The sequence below is a fragment of the Budorcas taxicolor genome, chromosome 17 (assembly GCF_023091745.1).
Source record: "Budorcas taxicolor isolate Tak-1 chromosome 17, Takin1.1, whole genome shotgun sequence".
NCBI lineage: Eukaryota > Metazoa > Chordata > Mammalia > Artiodactyla > Bovidae > Budorcas > Budorcas taxicolor.
This window is the reverse complement of record NC_068926.1, coordinates 44,443,453-44,444,449: the sequence shown is the minus strand read 5'-3', so window position 1 is coordinate 44,444,449 and position 997 is coordinate 44,443,453. Positions and strand designations below refer to the sequence as shown.

The 997-nt window shown below is 45.9% G+C and overlaps 1 protein-coding gene across 1 annotated transcript; it reads right to left on the bottom strand.

Annotated features, from left to right (window-relative positions):
- Positions 1-224: 224 nt before the first annotated feature.
- Positions 225-776, bottom strand: MBD3L1 (methyl-CpG binding domain protein 3 like 1). Its single transcript, XM_052654344.1, has one exon. It carries the CDS (start codon positions 774-776, stop codon positions 225-227), a length of 552 nt encoding a protein of 183 aa, XP_052510304.1.
- Between the last annotated feature and the right edge of the window lie 221 nt (positions 777-997).

Here is a 997-nt window from a genome sequence, read left to right as displayed (position 1 = left end):
GTAATTAAAAATGAGAGAACTCAATTTCCCACCTTGAAAGGAAATCCTTGTCTATATTTTCTGTCACACAGAATTTACAACAAAGGAAAGTATTAGTAGATCTTAGTTTCAAGAACTCAAAGCAAGAACACTGCGCAAAGAGATGTTAGTAAAGTGTTGTGTGAAATTTCATGTGCATCATCTTCTCTTCTTCACAGCATTGGCCCAGGGCATCCTTCTTGGCCCTACACTTTCTCTGCCTCGCCAGCCAGTCTGTCAGCGACCATCGCTATTGCCAGTCTCTCTCTTGCTGTCTTCACTCTCCTTTCCTGATTCCTGATATCCTCCTCAGTTACCAGACACTGTTTGCAGAGGAGCTGTGGGGTGCCAGACCCAGCTCCTGGAATGGTCTGTGACAAATCTGAAGACCACACAGGGGTGGCCATGGGGGTGGAGTTTGGACCACCTGTATGTACCCCTGGCAGGGACTCACCTGGGCAATGTGGTGCAAATTTTTGCAAGGCTTTGGCTAGATCCAGAGGACTTAACAGTTCTCCTGCACTGCTGCAAGCCTGGAGTCCTTGCAGTCTCTTCTGCCAGTATAGCTGTTGGGGATTGTCCAAGGTTTCCTCCCAGGGATAACATCTGACCTCATTGCTGGGATGGGATGTGATCCTAGTCACTGGTCTCTTGAATATATAACTGGACATCCTCAAAGGGATTGAGATGTTTAAACCAGGCTTTGGTTTGGATAGTTTTCCACAGTCACAATGCTTCCTCTGTGAAGTCTTCACCATCATACTTCTTGTCCTTGTACCCTATGAAAATAAACCATGAAATTGGATCCAAATGATAAACGAAATCTGCCTTCTCGGACCATTATTTTGGCTCTTTTGTACTCTCAGCCTCTCTTTGTCCCGCCAGGGTTAGATCGAACATCATCAAGCAGATCTGAGTCAAGAACAGAAAGCTCAAGGTCAAACTCAAGGTTACCCCAGCTCATTCCTCCTTCACCAGT

What these genes read in the sequence shown, in the direction of transcription:
- MBD3L1 (XM_052654344.1), bottom strand. Translation starts at nt 776, where the DNA reads ATGGTGAAGACTTCACAGAGGAAGCATTGTGACTGTGGAAAACTATCC.